Raw genomic sequence first — 23853 nt, 5'->3', positions numbered from 1 at the left:
AGAGAGAGAGCGGGAGGGGAGGGGGAGAGGGAAAGAGTGGGAGAGAGAAAAAGTAGAAGGGAAGGTGTGTGTGTGTATGAGTGCGTGTGTGTATGTGTGTGTGTGTGTGTGTGTGTGTGTGTGTGTGTGTGTGTGTGTGTGTGTGTGTGTGCCCCCCCCCTCCCTAAAATAACTCAAATAACAACTACCTCCTCCCCCTCCCCAGAACTAACAACGCTTGTTCTGTATTGCATGTCAGCATTAAATACATTAGTCACTGTAAAACACTACTTTGTAGTTTCAGGCCCCATTCTTTGTTACCAATGTCGTTTTCTTTAGTCTCATAATAAACATGGAGCTTATTATCATTAATTTGAATCTGCGGACAGATCAACGTAATCAAAATTCACCCATCTAAAAATGGTGGTGTTATTAGAAGTTGTGACAGTATTTAACTGGCAATTACTCAGTCCTATTCTCAGAGCTCTATACTTTACTAGGGTTCACCTGCTCTGTATCATGAAGCAATATGCTATCTTTATGTCTTTAACTTGATTCCACAGCAATCTTTGACTTTTACTGTCAAATATTTTAAAACAAAAAAGAATGTAAGCATAAAATAGCAAAGACAGGTGAAACATTTCTATCAACTCTAGGAATATTGGACCACACAAAAGACAGGTAACCACGAAAGATGTCAAAATATAAAGCAAGAGGAAATATTGCAAGGTCTCAGAAAATGTTTTATTTTTGTGTTTGTAAACCATACATCAAGGTAACACAATTGGGGAAATGGAAACATGAAGCCAGCAGTGTGCATTGGCTGAGATAAAGATCTAAGCAGGTCAGCATTAAAATTTCATGAGTGTTTCTGTAACAGTTAAACAGGTTGACGAGGATACAAAGTCCCTCCAGAAGAACAAATATTCCTGACAAGAAGCCATTCATTACACAACAGAAAGGAAGTTACTGAAAAGAACGATGAAAGCAATTGTAGTTCCTGAAATGTTTGATTTCTTAATTTAAGTTGTACTCCAAATTTTGTATTTAATTTATATTATAAATGAACTACAGGCCTGTTGCTTTATTTAAGTAGTTGTTTTATAACTTGACTGACGCAATTTAGATATTTTAGGAGGCTTCAATCCTGCCTGCCAAGGCCAAATTGGGTAGAGGGGGATTTAATGTCACAGCAGAAAGAACGTAGTACTCGATAAAGACTCTCCTTACACGGGAATCAAACTATGGTCTTCAGCGTGGATGGGTGAAACACTTAACTGTAGCACCACAGACGCTGATGCCCTGCAGCTGAATCACAAAAAAAGACCTGCATAGCCTAAAAAAGTACCAAAAAATATGCTGGGGAAGAAACAACAAAATGGACAAACTAACAGAGTAAAAGATGATCCAGAAGCCAGCCGACAAACTAAAAACATACAGTCATACATAATGACGGGACAGCAAAAGAACAGTCATAAATAAATTGATAGATTCTATTATAATAATTTGAATAAATAACTGATACCGTATCTATCTTGATAGGATGATAAATATTATAATATGATGTACCCCCTTTAGATAAATTTGGCATGGTTTACAAAACAGTCAGCAAAAGAAACAATCTTGGAATTTGTGACCTAGGAATTCTGTGTTGCCAAGTGCATTTCTTTCTGATGTCTGTACTACCTGAGCTTCACTTTGTTCTGAGTTCAATGTCAAAGTATAGGACACTACACTGACCACACAGAAAGAGACTTAAAAGAATGTTAATACATTACTGTTTCATTTTGTTACATTCAAAACATGCCTCATGTAGGGAAGATTATTCTATCAAATACAGTAGTCTCCATTTATGATTCCCTGCTTATCATTACGGTTTCCTTAAAATCCTGCGGTTTTGAGAAAATATAATTTTTACTTCACAAAAGTCATCCCTAAGAACCCGCTACAAATGGTTTTATTAAATAAAATCCCCCCTTTCAGATAGAAAATTACAGAATGAACACCTGGGCACCTGCAGCTGATCAACCAAGCAGGCAAAATTTACAATCATTATACTGCCCTTGGGGCTGGCAGGTGCTCCGGTGTGGTTTTCTCCTTCTTTCCAATCAAACATTTATCGTCCTTGACTCTTCTTCTTTTCTATGTATGTTATTCTCTAGCAACACCTCTAATTTTCACCACTTATATGACCTAATTGTGTTGCATGAGCCAAAAAACTCTTACCAAAACTGACCTATTGAACTGCCTGTTGTGTCACAGATCATCTGCTCTGGGAATGTGATCACATCTACATTATGAATCTCTGAGTGGGTACAATGTTTGTCCAAGGTGGGATCACATCAATGTGTGAAGTCATTGACAGCTTTGTTTTCCCAAAAACATTGCACTCCCATTTGAGCCTACCACCTTAACTTACATCATACTGTGGGTCACCTAAGATTCTGCATATTCCTTGCTCCAAAGCAGCGGGATCATGGGCAGAGACTATTGTACTAAGTCTTTCTGCTGGGCACTTTCTCTATTGTCTCTCTCACTGGCCATGTCACATCACATAGCAAATGTTGGGTCGAGACTACTACATGTGTTGTTGGGTGCTCATCTGTGAAGTGTATAACTGAACCTCTAGCAGAAGAATATTTGATAAGAATGTGACTGATTGGTACACCTCACAAGAGACAAGTCTGAAGGAATGATATAACAATGGGCAGTGTGAGTCTTTAAGAAGGTGAAATAAACGGGATGTGAGAAACCTGTCGGTTAATAATCCTATAACCCAACAGAAATATCGGAACTCACGGTCTCACAAAACTGAAGAAGTCTGGAATAATAAAAGTCAGAGCCCACAGGTTGAGGCTAATACCTTTTATTCAAAGAAAGAAGAAGTCTAAGAGGCTTTAGATATAATATCTACTTCAGTTAAACGTCATAAAGTAATAAAAATAGTCTTGCTTTTTTCCTGAGGAAGTATACATCCTGCTAACAGGTGACCAAAACATCTTTCTTATTGAAAGAGAGCAGAACTTTTGTGAAAAAGACTCTTATGCGCACAATAAAGATTTAATATAATAAGATCATGTGCTCTAGATGTTACACTGCATGACACTGCTACTACTCACAAAGGGCCTGTGAAATTTAGCAAGGAACATTCTATATCAAAGCTTTGAAAATGGCAGTACAGAATCTATTCTATAGATTCAACACAAACAGTCAAGCAGCTGCTAAAATGTGTCAAAAAGCCGAGAACAAATGAATCTAAAAGGGCAGAACAGATCTTTTACTTAACTTTACTTTTTCATCCTCTGTTGCCGTTAAGCGTCGAGGGGCGATGCAGTTTTCTATGGCAGGCCAGCTCTCTTTCAGTTATGATATTATGTTTTCTCAGGGTTTCCTTGACATTCTCGATCCACCTTTTGCGTGGCCTTCCTCTTCCTTTATAGCCTGAGTGCTTGGTGTTGTAGGCTCTCGAGGCTGGCTGGTCGGGTGACACACGTAACAGATGGCCAAACCATTTTATTCAGTCTTTCTATGTAATGCAGGCAGGACTCAATGCTGATACAGTCCGTGCCGGCTTTAAGCACGCCGGCATAAAGCACTTTTCGGACACAAGCACGTTAAACGGCTCTTACCGAATTTTTGCTATATAAATTACACGCCTTTAAGCACGGTAACTTCGGCTTCAGGCACGCTTCATTTACAAGACAGTCAATACTTTCATGATGACCCATCGAAGTTCGAACACAGTCTACACCGCAGCATTGGAGTGTGTTAAGAGTAACACAAAGTGAAAGAACGCAAGTGATAGAGACACACACTCACACGGGCGGAGAGGAAGGCAGAGAGATGCACACAGTCGCGCACGTGGACATAGTATCTAGCCTAGGCGAAAGCTGCACACAGACAAAAAAAAGTACAAAGAGAGTCGTGGAGACGAGAAACGGAGGCTGGCCGCGATTTCACCGTTGACCCTCGCTATCCATTAATCGTGAGTGATTGTGTATCACGCGCCAGGTGGGATGAAGGCGGTGGTATGAATGTGGCACAACAGCCACTGTTACGCACAGGTAGTGTGTAGGCCTAGTGTGCTGTATCGTTACTGGCCGTGTAAATCAAGTTTTCATTTCCCATTCGACCACAAAACAAAAACAAACAAGCAAATAAAAACTACCATGGCAGGTTAAAATAACAAAGCACGCTTTTGCGGGACCACTATAGGCCTACTTACAAACAAAAGGAAATAGAACAGGAAATTTTCTACATGAAAATATCTGGATTATGTCTACTTCGCACTCAAGCACACTTCGGCTTTAAGCACGCTTAAGCTTTCTCCCGAAGACCGTGCTTAAAGCCGGCATGGACGGTAGCTGCTCTTACTTCTTCATTTCTCTGCCTGTCTCCTCTTGTGATGTTCAGGGTTTTGTGGAGACATTTCATTTCGCATGCAAAATACAGATCTTGTAAAGGTTTAAAATACCAGGAATCAATGCAAGTGGATCTGCACCTTCATTTAACAAAAAAATGATATTAATGATTTTTAACACGTCTGAAGTGCACAACAGTAACACAAGCAGTGATAAGAGAGCAATCACTGATCTGACTCAAACTGCACAAGTATAAGAAGAACGGAAGTAGAGAGTTAAGAATAAAAAAAGCATAAGAGTCCATGCTCTAATACTGATGAAAGATAATCACCTAGAAATAGATCAGTTGTGGACGGATAAATAACAATCTCTATACATACATATACAAACAAGCATACACATAACAGTATATATATACATTAAAGTATTCAGCAAAAATGGACGGATGGAAATAATCAAAGCTACAAAAAATGTTCATATATCAAATGTAATACTATTGCACTATCCTCCAGGAGAAAAATTTCCTCCAAACTGGCATTCAATTCACAACATCATAACATTTTGCATTAAAACACACACTACTTTTTTCACTAATATTCATGTCCCAGACTTGCATTCCATACATTTTGAGTGTGAAGCCATTCCAATCTGGCCATTACAAGAGTCAAAAGTCACTTTTCCTGTAATGCAGCCTACCATATCATAATATTGAGCAAAGAACTTGCATATAATAACAAAGTAGAATGTATTTGGAGTGTGACACTGCTGTATAGATTCTATTTCATAAATACTTGAGATTCTTTTTTCTAAACTGCAAAATCGTACACATAAGGGATTACTTGTTTGCAAGTGATCATTTAACCCTTTGAACCAGAACCCTTGCCACCGATATACCGGTGGCGCATAAAACTGTTCGTAGGCCTAGCAACCGGTACATCAATGAGCGAGACCCCATCCCCAACTCGGCCCACCTGAGACAAAACACGGATGGAAAACAGCGTTTACAAGACAAGACGTTATTGATTTTTAAAAAAGACCTTTCTGAATTAGATGGTGGTACTACGTACCCTGAGTGAGATTTGAAATGTGATTTTGACGATCATATGAATGTTAATAATATATCGCTCAGGAGCTCAGGCAGAGGGGCATGCTTGCCTCAGAAGGTCAGGGCTCAAAGGGTTAATAAAAAGTTTGCTGAAGTGGGCTGTGCATTTATTCTATATGTAGGGTCTACATGATCAGACTGGACTGATAAAAATCAAAGTGGCCAATGCACACATATCAAATGGAATCAGTGAAAAAAAGTTTTCCACGTGACCTCAGAAGAAGTTAAAAAAATTATGTTTTAGCTTGACTCTTTCCATTGTCCATTCGTTGTCTTCTCCATCGCCATCATATTACTGTGGCATCATGATATCAATTAACAGAAGTGCATTCAGTATCCTTCTCATGAAAGAAATACTATACACTTGCATCAATCTCCTCTCTGTCCAAATTTAATTATCCTGAGTTTTATGTTATTGTGGCCCATGTGCATAATCTATTCTGCAACCTAGTAGACCAAGTAACTTATATACAAATTGGTAAAAAAACCACCAAATGAACCCATCTGCTTTCTTTAAATTTGATCAGATGAAGTCAAACTAGAATTATTCAGCAAAATCTCACTAGAGAGGTCTGAGCCATAATCAAACTTCATCAAATTCGAATGCACGAGAACTGCATCTAAATATTTTACAAAAGGACTGCCAACAATGCCTCAATAACATAATCAATGGGGCTTTGAAGCTATGGAGTTTATCAAAACTGAAAATGGTCCTGACATTAGTTCTCAAAAGCATTTTCATGTTAAATCAAATCATGGTTTGCCACATCTGCTGACCATGTCAAACTCGTATATTCTGTCTACACCCCATGAGCAAACTACTGTTCAAAACATTACATTCCCTTTGAAAGATTTTTACACCCTCTAAACACTGGTAACAACAGTTAGAATTTTTGCACATATGGTACTTCAAGGTAATCAATATTATTTTTATATAAAAAAAAAAAAAGAAACATCACAACATGGTGAAATAAAAGGCAAAATAGTTTGCACTCTCTTCTGTAAACTGTGAGCTAAAAAAATAATTCTTCACATGTGATTTAAAAAACAACAACAAAGAAATAGTTATATACGATGTTTCCATATATCACAAATTGGAGCAAAAGGTAAGATGATGCTAAAAACTTTCTACATTTTAGACTGAATTATTTTGCTTTATATAAGAATTTTCACATACAGAACAGAAGATCTGTCAAATGTCACAATGGGGGAGTGGGGGTGAGTGGGGGTGTTGAATACATTCTTCTCCTTTGATGTAACACTAACATTAGAAATTACTGAAAGACCAAGTCATTTTAACAACTGTAAAGGATTACATATCTCAGACTATGAAGCACAATGGTGCAGGCTCCTGATTCTATCTGTTGTTTCTTTCTTGATAGAAGGAAGGAGGGGATACGATATCTTCACTGTTAAGCAGTATCTCAAATATACGTGCTTACTCATTTTCCCCCATGCAGCTCAATACTGAAAAGCTTGACATCATTATGTTTTATTCTAGTCCAAAACCTTCAGCATTAGAGATGGCAGTGATGAGTTTTTGCTTCAAAACCTTCTTGTTCTTGTATGGAGGAAGCACCAGCTGATTGAAGCAGGTGTGGGACATCGGCAGCCTGAGAAGAGGAAGAAACCAAACAAATTCTGATAATTTATTTCTAAAGCTACTTGGTTGAGAAATGATGGATCTTTAGTTTAGGAGTTGAAATTCAAGGCACAGTTTTCACTAATTCACAGTTTGCTGATCTCTTTGTAAATAGTTATATTATAGTTCTTCTCGTGGTTACTGGCATCGATTACTCAATTTACATTACTACTCTAATGTTTTTGGCTCCCCATTAAAAATCTGAAGGATTAGGACTCAAAGTCCTCCAGTTAGGATGAGAAACATAAGTTTTAAGGAACAGAGTCCCGTGCAGCGATGTAAAATTGGTGAGTTGTAAGATATGGCGTGCGATTCTGAAATAGTTCGGTATCTATATTTGACTATTTCAATACTATACTATTAAACGGTATTTTAAACAAATTTTCTCCTTTCCGATTCATGCCGATTTTCAGTACGTTATAGAGGAAAGTTTTCGGGTTCTAATGACACCTAAATCATCTTTGTTGCAATTTTTTAAAGCCCCATAGTGAAATGCACAGCTAAAGTTATTTGCCTACAGCTGTAAACCTTTATAAACCCTGTAGAACCCACCAGCATGGATTTTATGCTAGTATTTATTAAGGAAATTTCTAGAATTAAGCTAACAAGTGTTAACAAAAATAATGATCTGTTAATTAAGACAAATTGTTACAAGTCATTGTGCAAAAGCTGGAGATTCGTTAGTTTAGGAAATATTTGACAATAAGTTGCACCATGAATCTTTGACCGTACTGTAAAGAGTTTCTACTCCAAAGTAAACACAGTAAGACATTACCTAACACATGAACGCTATTACTCACAGTTTCAGATCATCAATGCGGGAGATTTTAAATGTCATTTCACTGATGCCACCAATAGGAATGCGGTCACTCCCTGTAGCAAACAGCAACAGCCTCTTTTGTGTTTCCAAGGGTAGATTGAGGACAACATCCCAGAAATATCTGCAACATCAGCATGAAATATTTTACAAATCAGCAATACAGATCTTAAAATAGTGATTTATTTGATTAATATTACAATCAGAAAGATAATGCATGCCTGCAATTTTCATATATTATGCACTATACAAAACACAGAGGAAAAATGTTTATTTTGAATGATAGAATATTAATGTTCCTGCAACTAAATGATGTGTAAAGGGAGCTAAATTACCACCCAAAAAAAGTTATATGAAAGAGTTCTTTGATTATGTTGGAACATTCAACACAATTGATTGATATCATAGAGGTGATATACTTTGCTTTGTGGCTTTATAGAGGCGATATGAACAGAATGGACATGGAGGGGAAATGCACATTTCTAATATGGTATGGGCATGAAAGGTGACTTAGGAAATACCTGTGAGAGTGACATTTTTAAAGGTAAAAACCCATTGAGAACAATGTCACAGCTGCCATTTTTGCAGTCTTCTCCCTTTTTTCATATTGACTGGTGTCTCTGGCTGGGACAGCAGACCACTCTAACAAGGTCTCTGAAGGGTGACAACTGATCAAAAAGAAACACACACCTAGTGGGGACCTAGCCAGCACTGCAACTGGCTTTTGCACTCTTGAACTGATTGCTGGCAAAGGTGGGTGAGGGCTTGTTCTCAGAGGGCAGCTTGCCCCCACTGCCCGCCCTTTCCTTAACCCCCCCCCCCTAAAAGATGCTGAACTTACTGTCTCTGGTGTAGCACATATTGTATCTACAAAAACCTTAAAGAAAATACAAAAGCACCGCTTACTACAAGGCGTCTACGCATAATAAAAATGACTGCTGACCTGATTGTAGGATTTTGGGCTGTGTAGCCGTCATAAACAGTGACTTTCTTTAGATCCTCCATCACCAGTGTAGGGCTTCCACACACAAGTGTCTCCACTTCCTCTGGTCGAAGCATCTACAACAGATCAAGTAAATTAAGCTGTCGACTGCCACAGAAGGTCTCAAGGAAAATATTAATCAAATGTGACATGATAACATGAACTATACAGTATCATCATTTCCAAGAAATTATTATTTTTGGTTTCATCAAGGGTTTGGAAATGGGGAAGGGGGAGCGGTTGATGCCATTAGTCCTGAGGCTAACACTATGCTTCATGTACCATAGTACCCCCTTTCACTACCACTTAAACTTTTGTTTTCTTTTCAGGTTTTTTACACTGAGGTAGGGGGAATAGGGACATAAGTGTATTGGACAATGAAGAAATACTCAGAGGTCCTGTGGGCACATTGTACAAGCCAAAGACACTTTGGATAATGAACATAAAAGAAGTTAGAGAGGTATATAAATAAATATGAGCAATATATCACATAGTTATATCGAAAGGGTGAGAAAATTCATTTCTAGTAAGTCAATAGATAATAAAAGTAAAAACATTTGCATCAGGGGTGAAAAAGGAAGAGGAGAAGAAGAAACTAATTTCTTTCTCTATCACTCTTCGTTTTTAGCCCAGTTAATCACGTCACAGTTTCCAGTTAACAAAGATGTCTGATCAAAGAGCTGAAGTCTACCAATATTATAAAGACAATTTTACTAAATTGAGTTCCACATAAGAATACATGCCATTTGTACACTAGCAGGTAACTTAAAAAGGTAAGTTTTAGAAAAGAGTTTGAAATCTCCCGCATCATTTTTCATATCTGTACAAAATGTGTATTTTTAGTTATGAGTTATGAACAAAACCATTGATTTCAACAGACGTTCAATGAACACATTGACCAGATACATATATCTCCATACGAGTGAAACACAATCTTTGTTAATGAAAATCTGCACTCCATCCTGTTTTCCACGGTAGATTAAAAAAACAATCAGCAAATCTAATACGCCTATGAAGCTTAAAAGGGAAAGAGATGAAGGGCACAATAAGTGCATGCATTAAGTCAATGATGATCCAAGATTCTTACAATGAGAGCATTTGAAGCGCAGACACTGTGGAAGCCATGGTAGAAAGCCTGAAACTGGGCATAGATGGAGTTGTTGAGAACCCATTCAATATACAGCTGCACATATTCTGAAATACAAGAAGAGAAATAAACAATAACTCTGAATGTTCTTTGTTATGATTTTAGAATTATTAACAATTGTACACCAACATGCTACAATTATATAAAATATATGCATATTTCAAAGTACCCGGTACCTACATTTAGTGGCAGGAAAGAATCTGATATGACGTTAATCAGAAGATGTTAAATGTTATCCTGTAGAAAAGAAAGGAATCTTCTATTCCCCCTTTATGTCTCTTTGGAAGCAGGATTTTCAAAAGAGAGATCTCAACCTCTTTGAGAAGAAAAGGACAAGTAGGTGAAACAAAGGAGATGGACAGCCTCCCAGCACAAGTTCAATAAGGACTGATGTAGAACACACTGTGCTGTAAGAATTAGAGGGCATTCTTGAGAGAGAGCTCACTCAGGACAATAACTTCTGACTTGTGTCCTTGTTTATCTGTTGGAATCATCACAGAACCCATCAGCAAGAGTATGGTACAATGTACCAAACATTGAACACTATAAATTAAAAAACAACAACCTGGTCTTTGACTTACCCTTCTTGTTTTCATTTGTAACTGGAATATTTTCACCGTTGGGTTTCAGAGGAGATGTTTTGGTGGTACCAACGTTTGACGTAACAACCTGGTGATCAGAGATGAGGAAAAACAAAATTTTATCTATGGTTTATGAAAATAGACACAATCAGGTATCGCAAAAAAGGAAAGTTTCAGAAAAGAGTAAAAAATCTCCTGTATTCTTTTCCATTTCTGTACAAAATGTGCATCTTTAGTCATAAGGTATGAATAAATTCATATTGATTTCAACAGATGTTCAAGGAACACATTGACCTGATAAATATATGGCCATATGAATGAACACAACCTTTGTTAATTAAAATGTTGGCTGCACTCCATTCCATGGTGGTCTATGATAAGAGATGAGGAAAAACAAGATTTTATTCATGGTCTATGAAAATGATGCACATGTATGTCTTTGTATTTAAAAAAAATTACTTTAAGGGTGCTCAGGAAGTCCTAAATCCAAAAGATCCCACCATATTTGATATAGATAGAACGTTAATTATCTCTACTCTCTCTCCAATTCAGAGGGACAAACACACACAAACACACACACATACACTGTTACATATCGCTAGCCGCATGATTCAACAGCCTAAGTGCCAAGAGACAAATTTTGTACATTTCCATGCAATTTCATTTCTAAAAGTTCATGAAGATAAAATGAACTCATTAAAAAATGTTTTACTGTACTTATATAGATTCTTTACCTAGATTATACATTTTTTAGGTATTGGGATATTTACACGAAGTATTAACCTTAGAATGCAGAGTTATCAAACATAGTCAACAAATAGAAAAAAATAGTAATAAGGCCATTCATATTTATAGAAGGAGTGCCAGATTATCTTTCTATTTTGACAAAGTACAAAAATTGCCTTTGAAACATTCTACCGGGACATTGAAGTATAAATAAAATAAATAATGACGTCCTGTGTCACAATTTATCATGTCAACATAAAATTACTAAAATGTAAGGTTCATTTCATAAAAACTAGCTCTCAGTTTTTAATTCATATATGTCTTTTAAGTAAAAATTATCCTGCACAGCATCTATTGTCAAGGAGAAAAGCGATTGTCTCAGACAGGCAGATGTCTCTCGCAGTGTCATTATAAATTTTTTAAAGCCAGGAGAGTAGTAAGAAGTCTATAGTACAGGTGAATGCATTGGACTAGTGGCAGTTAGCGCATGTTTGACTTTATATATCGCCATGGCAGAAAAGCAAGTACCTATAAAAACAGTTTCAGTATCAGTGAATAATCTTTTATATGTGTAACATCGTGGTGAAATCATGCGCTTGTCAAAATAATGAAAAAAAAGGGGCATTTTTTTTTACCCTTGGGCAATTCTCAAACAATTTTGTTTTCTTTGGCTCAAGACCTTTGATGTCAATTTAAAAATACATTCCTGTGTGGAAACTACTGAAAAATGATCAAATGCACACAAACAAATTTGCAAAATGCAGTTTTCAAGGACACTCAAGCTTTGGAAGTCACCAAGCTTTGGCAGCCATTTTCTCACTTATTTTGCCTTCTCTGACAAAAGGGAAACCAACCGCATTCAATTGCAGATATCTTGACTTCTATTCAAGAGCTTTAAGATGATAACAACAAATTCATATTCCCAAAAATATGATGAGCGCCTGATTCCACTGCGTAAAGATATATTTTTTGTACTCAAAGGTGGACTCTACAATTCTTTGTCATTAATGTTGCAATAATTTGATGGATAAAGAGCTGGGGATGTGTACTTACTTCAAAGTTGAGACAAAACACATCTTCAACATCGCCATCGTAGTCGAGGAGTTCCTGCAAGCCTTTGGCTACACCCTAAAACAAGTAACAAATAAATAAAAAGTCCTTTGCAAGATCTTTCTAAGAGCACATTAACACAAACCAAATAATAGCAAGAACAAAGAAGATAAAAAAACTATGCTATGAATGCTCCACCTGAAATGATGGTCCTCTCAGAGCACAAACAAATTAGTATTTTAGTCCACTAGCACATCCTGTTTGTACAATCTTTTAAAAAGATATTGACAAGTCATTGTGGCCTAGTGTAAGTTTCATTGTTTAAGAAAAGATAAAAAGTACTGATCCAAGGTGAAGCCTCAAGCCCACTGGTAAGAGTGAACAAGAGGGAAGCAACAAGAAACAAAGTAATTGTAAGAAAGCAAGACAAGGTCAATACACTAGGTCAAGACACTAAAGTAAAAATCACATAATATGTACATCTGAGCATGGGCACTTATGTGAGCTGTGCTACCATCAGGAGGGTTGTTACATCTTTAGCATATGTCAGCTGGTCGGTTTATCACTCAACCCTTCCCCACCCTATGGGGTTAGGAAATGAAGAACTCTTAGTTCCCCAGAAAAAAAAGACAGTGGTCTTACCGGTTGTATGGCTTTCAAGTCATGCATTGTGACAGGAGAGATACCCACAGTTGCTCGTGGGTTGTTGAAGGGTACCACTGCAGGCGACAAAAGCTTGCGGTAACACACAGGAGGGAATCTGATGTCCAAGTTGATAGAATTGTACACAGCCAAACCCATGAGCTTACATGTGGGTCAAGGACTCTTAACAGGTGTTTGATTCATTAAATAAAAAAGACAAGGAAATGCAAGACAAGAAACATAGTATTCAAGGAATCTAAAAAGGCATAAAGAATTTTGTTGAAATAGCCATCCGCTCATGCTATGACTATTATTTATTCACAGTATCAGAATAAAATATGGCGTTCTGGTATCACAGACTCAAAAGCAATCTTCATTACCCTTGTGTACTTATGTATACATATATGTGTGAATTGCAGAGGTAAGCTGACATTCCATATGCCCGAAAAACCGATGCGAACTTCGGGTGCGAATTTCGCTTGCGAATTATTCTTTTCGCACCAACGTTTTTGTCATTGGGTGAATCCATATACCGGGATTTCGCATGGCCGAGTCCGAAATTCGCATGCGAAGATTTTGTTTCGCACGAGGGAGCGAAACTTTTTTCTTCGCATGCGAATTCTTCGTGAAGTGGGCGGGGCTTATTTCCCGACAAATCTACTTCAAAGGAACGAAGCAGCATAGAACATGATAGAAGCACTAGATAAGTGGGGAAAACGTCGAAATGTTGATTTCCTTGGTTCGAGAGAGAAGTGTTAAAACCAAGACTGAAAAGAAGTGTTTATTTTCAAGGTGGCTGTCATTTGCATGGCAACCACTTTTTTTTTTAGTTTGTGGGAAACTTTCGGGAGTCTATGTAATCTATCTATGCTATCATTTATCGTTTAAATCATGTAATAACTAAAAATAACTTTTCACTTACACCCATCCCCCTCCTTAATTAAATGCACTTGAATATGATTTCAGTCAGATGACGGATGCGAATTTCGCGTATATGGAAGGAGGGCTCTTTTTTCATCGCACCCGAATTTCGTACACGAAATTCGCATCGTTTTTTCGGGCATATGGAATGCCAGCTGTATGCACATAATAGACTAAAATGTTGTATGTCTCCTGGAGGAATGAAATGGGGTAATGAAATGATAAGGCAAGCCAAGAGAGATTTTGTTAAGTCCTGTTAGCCAAAACATGGAGATAAAACTATGAAAAACCACTTTTAATTTGGAACTTTTAGAGTAATGATACTGAAAGGTGCTTTTTACATCAATTAGGTTCTAACAGCAACATTGGGTTGAAATTCATAGTTTGATTTCTTACCTTTGTGATTAAAGCATAAGAAAAGTAGCAAACGGCAAGGATACCACTCCAACAAGATTGAACTCCTGATAATTGTCACAAGGGTTTGGACTAAACCAGTGAACACCTGCATGTTTGTCATATGTGAACATACCTGTTGAAATGACGCAAAATGTTGAATTTTAATTCCCTGAACAAATGTATGGGGATTTCATAGTTGAGCAAGTTTCAAGATAGCAAAAAAAAATAAAGCAAATTTTCAAAAGTTTGTCAATATACTGTACAGAAAACGTGCTTGAATTAAAAGAAACCAAAATTTTTGCGACCATTAAGTAAGCACAGATTTGAAAAATTTCATTTATAGTAAAGTACACACACATGGCACGCAGTTATTCTATTTGAAAAATGACAAAAAGCAGTTACATCAAAGTTTATAATAATGTATAAATAAAAAATACTTTTTCCGATCCTAGTAGAAATGTTCTCCAATAGTACATTTAAAAATTCAAACATCAAAACTTAACAAAATAGCACTATAAATTCTTTAAAAATCACTCTTACCGTAGTCTGTCAAAAAGATCTGTCGGACCAGAAGTAAGAACCATTCTTTGGTGAGGCCTCCCATGTCAAGTCCTGGTTCCCCTGTGAAGGAAACTTTGAGCTTCTTCTTCAAGTCATGTTGCTTCTGGGCAATCTGTGGATTGTATTGAAGGCTAGTCATTAAAACATAATGGGATGTCAGAACACCAAATATAGAGCAAAACAGTTCAAAATATGGCAGTAGAAAATTTGGAAGATTGAGTTCATGAGTCTGAGAAAAATGGTGGAATCCAAAACAGATGCACATTGCTGCTGTACAAAAAGTTTCATTGAGATAAGTCAAGAGAAGCAAGTTTCATGAAAGATTGTGCAAATGACAGAGAAAACATTTAAGAGGAAAAGTCACCATATGTACACAAACATACACAGACACAAATACACACACATTCACATATACACTGTTACATATCACTAGCCGTGTGATTCAACCGCTTAAGTGCCAAGAGACAAATTTTTCAGGAGAAAATGAAAACTTTTTTATTTCTTTATGCTGGTACCTACGAATCTGAAATTCAAATATATGATGTGATATGATGTAGGACGATGGTCTGCAACTAAATAAAAAAACCCAAAACCTTTCTAACATAAGTTACTGGACATAGGCGGTTTAGACCTACCAAAATCTGCGTGATTCAGCTGATGACATCCAGGCGTTTGAATCATGTTAATCAACGTCACTAGACGAGCGCCAATGGTTGCTTGAGCTTTTGAGTAAGCAGCAAACGCATATCCTAATAGTTTTAAGAGTAATTATAAAGTTAAGAGTAATTATTTCAGTTATTTGGTTGGGTCTTCTGGGGCAGGACTGTCTTTGGCCTCATGGAGTTGGTAAAAAAGGCCATTCATCTTAACGTTCAATTTGTACTGGAAGTTTTTGTCCAGTGTGTAGCAAAGGCAACAAACGTTTGTGACAACAGGGTCATCTTTGTTTCAGCCAGATCACGAACATCAAAGGGGGGGGGGGGATTGTTTTGCTTTCCTAAAAACGTTCAAGATAATCCATGAGCAAATAGACAAGGCTATTTTTCAGGGACCTTTCGATTACTTTGAGTGTGCTGTCCCCACTTCCATTTGTTCTTTTTCAAGGTATTTGTGTTCAACAGATTTGTTTTATCTGACACAAATCTCGTTGGTTGCATTTGACAAGATAGCAATGTGGCCTGATAAGTACAGCCATCACTGTATATAATGAACTTGGCACTGTCAGTGGGCTCCTCCAGGAGGCTACTGACACAAGAAGAGAATTCATTGGCAATTAATGGTCCTTCTCCTTCGTGCCACTTCACACATCTTTGGATCCCAAATTAAAAAAAAAAAAAGACAGCTTATTTGGGCCAGTTATGATATAGTGCAGCAGATGCGTTATAGCCATACTAACAAATAAGCTTCCAAGTCCATGCACACTCAATATAAGCTGGTCCCATCCCCTTGGTTTTATGCAAGCTTCTTGCTAGATTCTTTCTCCTACCCTACATACTTCACTTTGGTCCTTCCGACATACAACAACAGGTTGCTCTTTTTGAATATCTCTCTAAAGTCGTCTGGGACAATGTGTGACTCTTTCCATTTTCTTTGGTACCCTCTATAAAGGCCTCTGAGGCTTTGAAAGTTTTTGTCAATATAGATTTTGTCTGTATTCTGTCTGTAGTAATAGGAAAGCAATTTTGTTAAGTTTGTCGAAAAATTACTTATCACAAAACTGCTTGTCCTCTTCTGCGCACTGGTAATTTGACAATTGTGGAGCTCCCATCTCCAAGTCATGTTAACTGTCTTTGCAACAGTCATGAATAACAACTGTGTTAGGGCAGTTGTATTCAAACTTATTGTTTTGCATAAATAGGTAGAATGTATGAGCTGTGTTTCAAATTGAAGTGTAGAGCTGAGAGTTGAAGTTGAAGGTTTGTTGAGGAGAGAATTTTTGGTGCGAATATGTTTATGAGTTGCTTTTTTTCGAGTGACAAATTAAGTATCATCTACCTGGCACTGATTGAACTAATCAATGATTCAAGAATGGTACATGACAGGCACAGCATGCTAGCAAGGGGTGCACACTTAAAGCAAATTAAGAAACACAAAAAGGCGCGATAAAAATATTTTCCAATAGTTGTACCGATTGTGAAATAAGCGCCCCTTAGCTGTCAATCATAGACTTTTAAAAAATCATTCGTCAGTAGCTTTTGCCACAATTTACCGATTTGATCGAATCAGTATTAACATATTCTTTGATGCCATTTGCCTTTTCTCAACTGCACTACCAAATCCAGCTATAGATTACACAAACTGCCTTGACAAAATCTTCTGGCTATCGATAGGGCTCGATTTGAGTCATATTTTAACATAAGGTGTATCAAAGACTGTACTACATACAGGGATAAAAAAAGTGATCTTCGAAAATTTTGTCACTTAGGCTGTTGAATCACACAGCTAGCGATATATATATATAAGGAAAAGGGAAACTGGCAGACAGGCTTCAAAATTTAAAATGCTTGATGGAAAAAGGAAAAACTCTTTATAATGAAAGGTCAATTTTAAAAATAAACACAAGCAAATATACAAATAAACACACACACACACACACACACACACACACACACACACACACACATCTGAAAATGATAGCATAGTACGAATGGCAGCCTTTAGAAAGGTGATGTAAATCAAGCAACATACATAAATCGAGATGAAATTCAAATCCAAAAACAGAAAGACGGGAATGTATGCATTATCTAGACAGATGAACAAAACTGTCCCCAGAAACTATAATAATTGAAATAAAAGAGTAAGTGATCAAAGGACAATGTAAGGAATGAAATAACCATTCAACAAAAAATTAAACCATTATCTCGAATGATATATGACTTCATAAATAGAACTGGCATTAAATAGGAAAACGACTGATACACAATGAAAATGAAAATAAGAAGTCAAATCAGCAGCCAGGAATCATGTGGCGTCGGTGGCCTAGTGGTTAGGCTCTCGGACTTGCAACCGTAAGGTTGTGGGTTCGAATCCCGTCAAGGGCCCGACGTTGTGTCCTTGGGAAAAGCACTTTGCACAAATTTTCCTCACTTCACTCAGGTGGAAATGGGTACCCGGCTATAGACAGTGAACGATCTTGTCAGTTTGATAGTGTTTGAGGTGTGAAATCCGCAGCTTGCACTGTATGCTTCCGCAGAAGCTGAGAATGTTTCAGAGTGTTCTCAGAGGGTCTGCTGGGGTAATAATGGTTGTAAAGCGCATAGAGCATGCTCTTGAGCATGGATATGCGCTATATAAATGCAATTATTATTATGTGCTGAGACCTCTAAGAATAAAAGATTATTATCCGGCCAAAATAAAACGAATAAAAAACTGAAAAAATAAGAAATGGATAGAGGAGAGATAGTGGTGGTGGTGGTGGATGCTGGACTGCTTCGACAGCGCAGACCAAAGTATAGTTCTGTATTGACCAACATTTAATGTCCTGTGACAACTAGGAATGACGCTACTTCAGCAAATGTGAGCCAAAAAATGTGGCTTGCAGTGAGTGAAAGGATAGTACAAGGACAAAGCCCATGATCTGAATTGTCATTTTCATAACACAAGGGTCTGGTCTCTGACAAAGAGGCCATGTGTTGCTCATGCAGCGCAGCATCCAATACATCTCCATATATTGATTAAAAAGGAAAAAGAAAATGTAGAAGACCCATAAATTAACATATGACCTTCTGATCAGAAAACAAAGCAAGATGGAATTAATATTCTGCAAACAAAGAGGTAATTGACTGAGCTCCGCAGAGACCCCCCCCCCCCCCCCCTTTTTTCGTACACAATTTAACCAGTGAGGCTCCTGGGTTCATAAACTTAAAATAAAAATTTTGCTATGAAAACTTTCAGTAATAAGGTTCTGTTGACATTGCTGTTGGGGATTTCAGTTTTGTATTGATTTTCTATACAGTTCGTTCTTTGTTTCAGGCAGTACAGGTTTGCAACTTGATCCTATTGATCCATATCAAAATGTAATTGACCCCAATATACAATCTTTCTGTTGTTCATATCACAAGACCATATATTAGCTGAATATGTGCAAAACATTTAGGGATGGTTTGTTTTGAAGTTCAAAATATAGCACAGGGACACACATTTTTTTAGATCACAATGTGTCACTTCAGTAATAGCTAAAACTTATGGTAAAAGGATAGTTATAAAATTCCATACCACAGATACAGGAAGCAGGCAAAATAACATTTTAGTTTTAGAATAGTATTCAAAACAGGAAAATATAACTGCACAAGACTGAATAAAGCCTTTGAAGGTCAGTTACATTCTAAGGAGAGTCTGCTCTCTTTAAATAAAAAAAAAATTGCTTATCTTGTTTTGGCATAAATCATGAGTACTTAACACAAACACATTTCAGAATCTTGTTTTTATCTAAGTCAAATGGTTGACTGCATACTTCAGGCAAACTTTTTTTCAAAATCTATAAAAATAAAACCAATAGTAGTCAATGCCTTATAACCTGTTTACACTTTTCTATTATAACATCAAATAAAGATATCTCGTTCACATTTTATATGGGTAAACTTAATAGATTACCACTCTGAAAATGTTTGAGTCAAACAAGTAATTGTTCTTACTTCATTCAGTGAATCAGAGACCAGGTGTGATCGTCGTACAGTGAGATTCAGAAAGAGCATTCCAATATCTGGTAACTGGCGACGCTGCACTTTGGCCACTAAGCTTTTCTGTTGACAAAAAAGAACAGCATAAAACAAAACCAAAAGAAATTATTTCAATACGCCATATAAGGGAAGCACTGATTAACTTTTTACCTCTCTTTCCTTTCTGAACCAATAAACAGCAGCATTGCTAACAATTTCAAAAGTCCATGTAGGCCCTACTGATATTGCTTTTGTCAAGTCTTCTCATATCTAAATGAGTTGCTTACAGAAAACCCCTATTTCTCACATTTTCTGTTTCAATCTAATATCATAGTACGAAGCATTTTTAGCGGTAAAAAAGTATCGGAGTGGTCGAATAGAAAGAACGCATAATGAAAACTATACAAAAAAATGAAGAAAACTGAGACGGAAAAGAAGTACTTACCCTGGCCATAATTATCATTTGCTGCTCTGAATCTTTCTGAAGGACAGTTCTTTTCGCAGCTATGCTCAATATAAATGGGTATTGACAGAAAGAAAATCTGAAAATAATAAAAAGAACGGTTTTAGCTGAAGTGTAGGGAGATAAGAATTCCCACAGTAAACAGATTTAAGTCAATGATTATACAATTAGTAATTGCTGGTTACAATAAGTTGCATTCTTCAAAATTGTAAAAATCATATGAATTGACAAAGAAGAATGGTTTGGAGGTTGGCTGCCTTGAATATATCCAAGCAGAAAAATTAAAATCTTCCCCACATGGGAATGAACTCACATCCTGAGAGAACAAAACAAGGAGTGTAAGTATCAAACTGCATAAGCTGGTGCTGACTTCTGCCTCACACTCCAGTCATAACTGGCCATTTGAACGTAGAGTTTTACATTTAAAGATCATACAGTTTAGTGCTTTTTGACACTGATGGGGAACAAAAGACTAGCCATCAATCAAAGCCAGAACTGAAGCTCTCAGAGATTAACAGTTTTCCAGAATATTGCTTGTGTAATAACTTTTAGTTTTTAGTAAGTGTGCACTTGTAACACAATAGGGTTGTATAAGAGCCGAAGATGAAAGGTGTTACTAGAGAGAGAGTAACAAACACAGAAAAGAAGAAGGAGAGATAAGGACAATAGATGTTTGATAGGAAAGAGGGAGCGAACCACACCAGAGCACTCACCAACCACTCATTTAACCACTTTGTCAAGAACAAGAGTACTGGCTGTAAGAAAGAGAAAGTAAATTTTGGACACAGATCACTTACCCTGCATGTGAACTGGGATTCTGCCACGCATAGTACTCAGCCATCAAGTCCAGATGGTCCAAAGTGCTGTTGTAGAACTCTGTGTATGTCACTATAGGTGGGAGCATCAAGTTGTTTGCTGCATCTACATACGGGCACAAGAGGAGGGGGTGGATGAGTGTAAAAAGTGAAGAAGACCAAATGTCAAAAGACAATAAACACATAAAACCGCAGTTGTTTTACTTGTTGTATTTATGTTGTGAACTGTTCAGGTTATCAAGACCTCAAGTGGGTGATTAATATTGGAATCTGAAAGGAAAGTTGAGAGATCCAATAAAGTAATTAAAACAGTAGAAAAATGTTCTTATTTAATTCACAATAACTGAAAATTTGTTCTGACATAAACTTGATCCAGTAGAAGAACAGTTCAAAGGTTGATAACCTAAGGCTCAGAAAAAATTTAAACTAGACCTCTGTTCAACAGCTCAACTTCTCTTGTTATGCTTTTGCGAAATGTAAGCAGATTGATTTGTACTCGCTGCAGTGTCAACATGTGCACCAACTGAATATACAATTGGACGCAACTTACTAAACAAAGCCAAAACTTTCGTTGCACTAGGAATCCACCAAGAACATTTTGACAAGGGGGGTAAATCTTCAGGCTTTGAAGGAAACAAGCGAACAGATATGAAGTTGTGTATTCGTTCCACCACAGGCCGGAATCGATCTTGCTTCAATCTGAAAAGAAAGTACACTATGTTTGTGATCACTAGAATTATCAAATCAAAGAAACGCAAAAGACTTATAAAAAAATGAATAATAAAAAATCATATACGACAGAACTATCAGTATCAGTTTTATTACCTTATCTACAAGAAAATGAGATGAGCTGTTCATGTCTCTTTGTCTCTACTAATTTTCCAAATTCCCAACACTATAGCAGAACTAATGTGAAACTTTCCGCTGTAGACTCATGCTAACTGCACATTACAAGAAGAAGCTGTAGAAAGGCTGCAGGAAGAGTCAGGAGCCCAGAGGAGGGAGCAAAAGAGGTGAGGGGTGGGGGCTGAAAGTGGAGATGAAAGCGGACGACAGAACGTTGTAAGAGAGCAGGACACTTAGTACATATAATAATACAAATAATAATAATAATAATAATAATAGATAGAATTTGTAGAGCACAAATTATTCCTGCTCAATAGCAAGCTCCTTGCGCTTTAGAATTACTCCAGCAGACCTGATAGCATTCTGAAACCATCTCAACTTCTTGGGGAGCAAACAGTGCAAGCTGCCATTTTATAGGGACTAGAATACTAACATACTGAAAAGATCTTTCACTTTCTTTGGCTGAGTACCCGTTCACACCTTGAAGAAGTGAGTAAAATTAGCGTAAGGTGTCTTTCCCAAAGACACAATGTTGGGCCTCAGCCTCTATTTTTCGAACCTGTAACCTCACGATTACGAGTCAGGTAAATGTAACATTCTCCAGTCCATCTCCCTTCTAGCAATCTATATATATATCTGTGACTTACCGTTTCAGCCAGTGTACAAGGTAATGGTGATCATGATCAGACAAAGCAGCTATCTGTCGCAGGAGATGAGCAAATATCACATATGCTGTCTGATTTGAGAACTGAGGATTCTGAAAGAGTTAGAAGAAAATGCCTTGAGATTTTTGTCAAAACAAAATGAAGACATTTTCAAAAAGGGTCTAACGAAAGTGAAAATACAAGGAACACCTCAAACTCAGCAGACTCATTATTGATTGATAACTATAAGATTTTGGTTTGAGAACCCACATTAAAATAAACTAATCATTTCCCTCTTTAATCCTCAGTGACACATCTGCCGTAAAATAACAAAACAGCGTCCGAAATTTGATTTCGAATTTCTTAAAAAACTGGTCATGGTTTCACTGTGATTTTTCCACACAAGTAGGGTAATGGATGCAATTTTTGATTCAGCAAATAAACACATTTTGGCGCCAAAATGTAAAAAAGGGGTTTTGTCAGCTTACGGTAGACATCTCTGGGGGCTGAATCTTGTAACTCCTAACCAGTGGCATGGCACCATCTTCCACTTACATATGAATATCATTCAGGAATAGCGAATTTATTTTTTATAGCTTGAAAGATGGGACATTACTATAATGATAATAAACTTTGTCACAGGCAGTCAAACAGTCAAAGTGTAATATCCCATGAGCTATCTTCCCACAACATTTAATTTCTTTTTTCCCGATCGGAAACCAAATTTGTACAACATATCACTAGACACATCTCATATGATTAATAATTGATGATGATGATGATAACGATAATAATGGTGATTATCATAATAATAAAAATAATCATCATCATCATGATATATAACAAGAGCAATAAAATAACAACAATGACAATAATAAAAAATAATGGTGATGATGATGATGATGATGATGATGATGATGATGATGATGATGATGATGACAACATTAATACCAGTAATGACAACAATATAATAAGAACTGGATGAAAGTCTTAGTTTTAGAATGAATTTGTGAGAAGTTACAATATGACAGTCAGAAAACAGCTTTCCTGATCATGATCCTGTTCAAAGCTATCTCAGCTGAAAGTAAAAACTCTATCATTGTTCACAAATCTAAAGCAATTAAAACAAAGGAAGCAACTGCGCATTGACATAACACTCAAACTGGACATGCAGAGCAAACATAAATCCAAGGCATATTCTGGGAAAAATATAGCAAGGAATGAAACTTGAAGTTCAACACTATCAAGAGACGATCAAACACTCAATTCCAAATGACTGAAGAGCACAACATTAATAACTAAGACGTTTTTGTGAAAATACCTGGACAAGAATCAGGAAAGCGCGGAGGTCATCTTTACTGTGAGGCCTGAGAGAAGAAACAAAAGAATTATACGATTAATTTTGTTATTGTTTACAGTCACTTGAAATAAATGAGACAGAAAAACCTTTTATTCATACCTTTTAAGCAATATCTTTGGGTTCTTGTAAAAGTAAAATAACTGCTGCCCCCCTCCCC

The 23853-nt window shown here is 36.9% G+C and overlaps 1 protein-coding gene across 3 annotated transcripts in view; it reads right to left on the bottom strand.

Moving 5' to 3' along the window:
- Positions 1-4311: 4311 nt before the first annotated feature.
- The window catches only part of LOC101859018 (probable E3 ubiquitin-protein ligase HECTD2), a 55073-nt gene continuing 35531 nt past the window's right edge, over positions 4312-23853 (bottom strand). For 2 of the 3 annotated variants that reach the window (XM_013083102.2, XM_035970030.1), the window contains 15 exons: positions 23658-23703; positions 22340-22449; positions 21397-21545; positions 20829-20952; positions 20014-20110; positions 19545-19652; positions 14890-15022; positions 14394-14482; positions 13033-13194; positions 12394-12468; positions 10615-10702; positions 9974-10080; positions 8848-8963; positions 7888-8028; positions 4312-7058 (listed from right to left, as the gene is read on the bottom strand). In XM_013083102.2, coding sequence (XP_012938556.1) covers positions 6938-7058; positions 7888-8028; positions 8848-8963; positions 9974-10080; positions 10615-10702; positions 12394-12468; positions 13033-13194; positions 14394-14482; positions 14890-15022; positions 19545-19652; positions 20014-20110; positions 20829-20952; positions 21397-21545; positions 22340-22449; positions 23658-23703 — 1666 coding nt within the window. In that variant the 3' untranslated portion in view covers positions 4312-6937. Of the gene's footprint in view, positions 7059-7887; positions 8029-8847; positions 8964-9973; positions 10081-10614; positions 10703-12101; positions 12469-13032; positions 13195-14393; positions 14483-14889; positions 15023-19544; positions 19653-20013; positions 20111-20828; positions 20953-21396; positions 21546-22339; positions 22450-23657; positions 23704-23853 lie in introns of those variants that run through there. The other variant, XM_035970031.1, reaches the window with a different exon arrangement.

Source organism: Aplysia californica, unplaced genomic scaffold, assembly GCF_000002075.1.
Source record: "Aplysia californica isolate F4 #8 unplaced genomic scaffold, AplCal3.0 scaffold00211, whole genome shotgun sequence".
Taxonomy (NCBI): domain Eukaryota; kingdom Metazoa; phylum Mollusca; class Gastropoda; order Aplysiida; family Aplysiidae; genus Aplysia; species Aplysia californica.
This window is presented reverse-complemented; position numbering and strand designations above follow the sequence as displayed.